We start from the raw sequence: 5,618 nt of genomic DNA, 5'->3' as shown, positions 1-5,618 counted from the left end.
CATATTAGAGCTGTGGCGCTTGAACAGTCAGAGACGACACTTATTTCAGCTTTTGGACAAGGGCCGCGGCTCCTCATTATAGAGCCGCGACACCTGAGTGGTCAACCTGCAGAGTAGGGAATTTTACGGAGGGGCAAAAGTGAAATTTCACGTTTAAAGCACATATTACTATTTAATCTTCATTATGACGATCTTTGGAAAAAAAAACCCCAAGGAGGAGACTCAAAGAACACATTAAGGAGGCAAAGGCGTGGAGATCAACTAGTCTATCATTCTATTTCATTGTTTACTTTTACTCTCTGGAGTATTGATGTTGATATTATGTTTAATGGATTTTACTATGTTTAGCATGAACTAATTTCTTATTTAGGGTGTTAATGGATTCTCTTGAAACCTTATGATTATCTAATGAAGTTTTTATAATTTTCCTATCAATATTGTGAATTATTTGTCTTGTGTTTAACGCTTGTGATTAATTGGTCACTAATTGCATGATTTATACGATTTTAACATGAGATCGGAGAAGTGAAGGATAAATATGCTATAGTTAAATAATCGTAGATTTATACTGGACGAGAATACCTGTATGATCTGTGTAGCTTAGGGATTGCGTGTTTAATGCCTGCAATATGTTAGTTTACCATAGAGATGTAGGAGATTGCTTATTGTAGAGAATTATAAGTCCTAGTAAGAGTATAATTTATAATTGTATATGCTATCATACTAGAGATAACAATTTGTAAATTCACATTTGAGAAGCATAGGTGGATAGTTGATGAAGTCAATAACCCTAATTCTTAATCCATTAAATTAATATTTAGTTTTGAGTTCTCCATTGTTCTATTTTATTATTTTAGTGTTTTAGTTTTATAAGTTCTTAAATTATTAATTGTCAATCAATCAGAATCAAAGAATAAGTTTGGTAATTAGAAACCGTTCTCACGGGAACAATACTTTACTTATTGGTTTATTACTTGTTATGATTGCATGCACTTGCGTAGTTCAAAATTATCACAACAAGTTTTTGGCTCTGTTGCCGGGGACTGCTTTATTAATGTCAATATAGTTGATTTTTAGCCGAAATTGGTTTTTGTTTCTAGTACTCATTCGGCTTTTGCCTGTATTGTGTTCTAGGAATTATTGGTATATGCGACGACGTAGACAAAATGAACTCATACCAGTAGATCTTGAAATTGAAAGAACGTGCAGACAAAACTGAAAGATAAAGAAAAGACTAGATTTTGCCATGGCTGAGAATCAAGGAAATGCAACAAACAATGTTGCTAATGTCAATAAAATCCCAAATATTGCAGAGGTCTCAGTGGAACGAGGACCAAGGATGCTTAGAGACTATGTAGTTCCTACTGTCATGGGAGTGCATTCATGCATCAGACACCCCAATATGGCTGCAAATAGTTTTGAGATTAAGCTAGGAATATTACAAATGGTGCATTCCGCTGTTCAGTTTGGGGGGTTGTCTACGAAAGATCATAATTTTCACATAGCCAATTTCCTGGAGTTATGTGTAACATTTAAAATGAATGGGGTGAGTGACGATGCAATTAGACATAGAATATTCCCATTTTCTCTACGAGACCAAGCAAAGAGTTGGCTAATTTCACTGCAAGCTAATTCTATCACAACATGGGAAGAGTTAGCCCATAAGTTCTTAGCAAAGTTTTTCCCTCCAGCAATCGCATCCTGACAGAAATTAATAATTTCTACCAGACGGAAGGGGAATTGTTGTATGATGCATGGGAAATATTTAAAGAGTTATTAAAGAAGTGCCCACATCATGGTATAGAGAAGTGGCTGCTAGTCCATAACTTTTATAATAGGTTAAATGGTACTAGTCGTACCATAATAGATGTTGCAGCAGGAGGTGCATTCATGAGAAAAATTGCTAATGAAGCGTATAAAATGCTAGAGGAGATGGCAATGAATAACTACCAGTGACCAACTGAAAGGGGTCAGCCAAAGAAGGTGGCTGATATGATTGAACTGGATGCGATTTCCATGCTTACAACACAAGTGGCAACTTTAACAAAACAATTACAATAGACTAATCTTCCATCCCAAGCCATGCAAGTACATAATTTATGCGAGGCAGGTGGTAGCGGTCATCCACTGAATCAGTGCCCTGTCCTAGATATCAATAACATGCCCATGGAAGAAGTGCAAGCTATAGGAAATTACCACAGACAAAACAATAACCCTTTTTCCATGCATACAACCAAGATTGGAAGAACCACCCAAATTTTTCTTGGAAAAATATTCAACCCACTCAACAATTTTATCAACAACCTCCACTGGGCTTTTATCAAACACAAAGTAAACCTCCACAACAGCCAATGCCCATGAAACAACCTGAACCACAACCTGATGCATTGAACCAATTCATGAAAGAGACAAGGGCATCTATAAGGAGTTTGGAGATGTAAATAGGGCAATTGGCCAATTTGATGACGAATAGAGCTCAATGAAATTTTCATAGCACTATTGAGGTGAATCCTAAAGAATAATGCCAAGCCATCACCTTCAGAAGTGGAACACAATACGAGAAGCCTAAGAGAACTTTGTTAGAAGAGATAAGTGAGGAGAAAAAATACCAAGTCATAACAAATAATGATTATAGTGAAGAGAAGGTTACTAAAGGCTTAACAGAGAAAGAAGTGCTACCACCAGTGACCATTGAGCATCATATAAATATTCTGTGTCCACAGAGACTACGTAAGCAGAATTTAGATAAACAGTTTGCAAATTTTTTAGAGGTGTTCAAGAAGATACACATTTTCATACCTTTTGCTGAAGCACTGGAACATATGCCTAGATATGTAAAGTTTATGAAGGAGATCCTATCTAACAAAATGAAGATGGGAGATCATGAAACTGTAGAATTGGTTGAAGAGTGTAGTGTTATTTTGCAAAGAAAGCTCCTGCAAAAGTTAAAAGATCCTGGTAGTTTTACTATACCATGCACCATTGGGGAGTTTGAATGCAAGCATGCATTGTGCGATCTGGGGGCAAGTATAAATTTGATGCCATTGTTAGTAATTTGCCGACTTCGATTCGGAGAAGCGAGGCTCATGACCGTCACATTACAACTGGCAGATAGATCAATCAAACACCCAAAAGTTATTATAGAAGATGTGTTGGTAAAAGTAGATAAGTTTATTTTTATGGAGGATTGTATTTTTCTTGATATGGAGGAGGATGAGAATGTCCTAATTATTTCGAGGAGACCGTTTTTAGCAACTGGACAAGCTTTAATAGATGTGCAAAAAGGATAATTACAGTTGAGAATGCAAGGTGATGAAGTAGTATTCAATGTATTCAAGGCCATGACCTATCCTAGGGCGAGTGATAGTTGATATTTTGTGGATGTGATAGATGGAGCAGTAGCAAGTCAGAAGCTAGTAGAAGATCTTCTTGAGCTAAGTCTTACAATTGATGACGTAGATGAAGAGGATTGCAAGGAGGCAGTGAGTTATTTGAATCGGATACAATCATATGGACCGTTGAGAGAAAAGAGGTTTGAAGAACTTGGTCAAGGGCCTGAAATACCATTACCATCCTTTGAAAACCCTCCTATTCTAGAATTAAAGGCTTTGCCAGAGCATTTATGCTATGTTATTGGATGGACTCTAGCTGACATAAGGGGACTAAGCCCATCGACTATGATGCATAGAATTTTGATGGAAGATGATGCTAAACCGACAATAGATGCTCAAAGAAGATTAAATCCAACAATGAATGAAGTGGTAAGAAAAAAAGTTCTTAAGTGGTTAGATGTTGGTGTAATTTACCCAATTTCAGATAGTGCATGGGTGAGTCCAGTGCAAGTAGTTCCAAAGAAGAGGGGAATGACGGTGGTTAAGAATGAGAATAATGAATTGATTCTGACTTGCATTGTGACAGGTTGGAGGATTTGTATAGATTACCGTAAATTGAATAAGGACACTAGAAAAGATCACTTTCCCATTCCTTTCATTGATCAAATGTTAGACAGGTTGGCGGGCCATAGTTATTATTGTTTCTTGGATGGGTATTCAGGATACCATCAAATTGACATTGCACCTGAGGATCAAGAGAAAACCACGTTTGCATGCCCATATGGTACTTTTGCGTTTAGAAGAATACCATTTGGACTTTGTAATGCACCTGCAACGTTCCAAAGATGTATGATAGCTATATTTTCGGACATGGTAGAAAAGGGTATTGTGATCTTTATGGATGATTTTTTTGTTTATGGTTTTTCTTTTGATAAATGTTTGGCTAATTTGGAGCTAGTTTTGAAGAGATGTGAGGAATCACACTTAGTCTAGAATTGGGAGAAATGCCACTTTATGGTAAATGAAGGAATTGTTTTAGGGCATAAGATCTCAAGTAAGGGAATTGAGGTTGATCAGGCTAAGATATCAACAATAGAGAATTTACCACCTTCGGTCTCAGTTAAAGGAGTAAGAAGTTTTCTTGGACATGCAGGGTTTTATAGAAGAATCATTAAAGATTTTGCTAAGATTTTGAAACCCCTATCTACATTGTTTATGAATGGAGTACCTTTTTAATTTTATGAGAAGTGTCGCCACGCTTTCAAGGTACTTAAAGAGAAATTGACTTCTGCATCAATAGTCGTTACACATAATTGGGAATCACCATTTGAGTTAATGTGTGATGCAAGTGACTATGTAGTAGGAACAATTTTGGGGGAACGAGTTGACAAAGTGTTTAGAACAATTTATTATGCAAGTCGTACGTTGAATGATGCTTAAGTTAATTATGCTACTGCAGAAAATGAGCTTTTGGCCATTGTGTTCGCTTTTGATAAGTTTAGGCCATATCTCATTGGGAATAAGGAAATAGTATACACTGATCATTCCACCATTAAATTCCTCATGACTAAGAAAGATGCAAAGCCTTGTCTCATTCGTTGGGTTCTATTGCTACAAGAATTTGACATGGAGATTAAGGACAAGAAAGGAACTGAAAATTTGGTGGCTGATCATTTGTCTAGAGTAGAACTGGAAGGGAGTCAAAGTAAGAAAGAGGTGCAGATTAATGAGGCTTTTCCGGATGAGCAATTATTTAAATTACAGGAGAATAAGGAGGGACCGTGGTTCGCTGACTATGTTGATTTATAGGCTACCAATATAGTGCCTCTAGAGATGTCTAGACAACAACTAAAAAAGATACTGGATTGAATTTTCATATGCTATGTGTGAAGTTTTCTTGTTGGGCCTTGGCTCACGGGTGCTCTATGGTGTAGGTAAAGGCGCGTACATGTTCAGCCTACTTGGCTGCCACGACCTGGGTTGTATTTGAGGGACATGGTATAAATGATTGATTTTGTTGCTTAGGTCGACTGTACCTTAACTTTTGAATTGTAAATACATATTGAAACAGTGTTTTAGGATCCCGATGTAACGCTTTTATAAGTTTAATAAATGTCCCAACCTTTTATACTTAATTTTCATTAAATGAGTCTTTATTCTGATTTAATCATTCTTTTCAGTCTAAAACCTCGATTGGAGAATTAATGACACATTTTAAAATCACATGGTAACAGCTCTAAGGTAGTAGGACATTACAATATTCCATGCCATTAATAAGATGTGTAA

The 5,618-nt window shown here is 36.6% G+C and overlaps 1 protein-coding gene and 1 non-coding gene across 2 annotated transcripts; one reads left to right on the top strand and one right to left on the bottom strand.

Annotated features, from left to right (window-relative positions):
* The first annotated feature begins 1,246 nt into the window (after window positions 1-1,246).
* On the top strand, window positions 1,247-4,325 carry LOC133800291 (uncharacterized). The gene is made up of 3 exons (XM_062238247.1): window positions 1,247-1,546; window positions 2,724-2,958; window positions 3,391-4,325. Exons 1-3 carry the CDS (start codon window positions 1,247-1,249, stop codon window positions 4,323-4,325), a joined length of 1,470 nt encoding a protein of 489 aa, XP_062094231.1.
* Window positions 1,699-1,802, bottom strand: LOC133802988 (small nucleolar RNA R71). Its single transcript, XR_009877728.1, has one exon. It is a non-coding gene; the product is annotated as a small nucleolar RNA R71 (small nucleolar RNA).
* Window positions 4,326-5,618: the final 1,293 nt, after the last annotated feature.

The sequence above is a fragment of the Humulus lupulus genome, chromosome 9 (assembly GCF_963169125.1).
Source record: "Humulus lupulus chromosome 9, drHumLupu1.1, whole genome shotgun sequence".
NCBI classification, from domain to species: Eukaryota; Viridiplantae; Streptophyta; class Magnoliopsida; order Rosales; family Cannabaceae; genus Humulus; species Humulus lupulus.
The sequence above is the reverse complement of the archived record's forward strand: the minus strand, read 5'-3'. Positions and strand labels throughout refer to the sequence as shown.

Coding starts and splice junctions, on each gene's coding strand:
- LOC133800291 (XM_062238247.1), top strand. CDS start 1,247: ATGGCTGAGAATCAAGGAAATGCAACAAACAATGTTGCTAATGTCAAT. Junction 1,547..2,723: donor TAACATTTAAAATGAATGGG/GTGAGTGACGAT, acceptor CTGTGTCCACAG/AGACTACGTAAGCAGAATTT. Junction 2,959..3,390: donor GCAAAAGTTAAAAGATCCTG/GTAGTTTTACTA, acceptor TGGATGTGATAG/ATGGAGCAGTAGCAAGTCAG.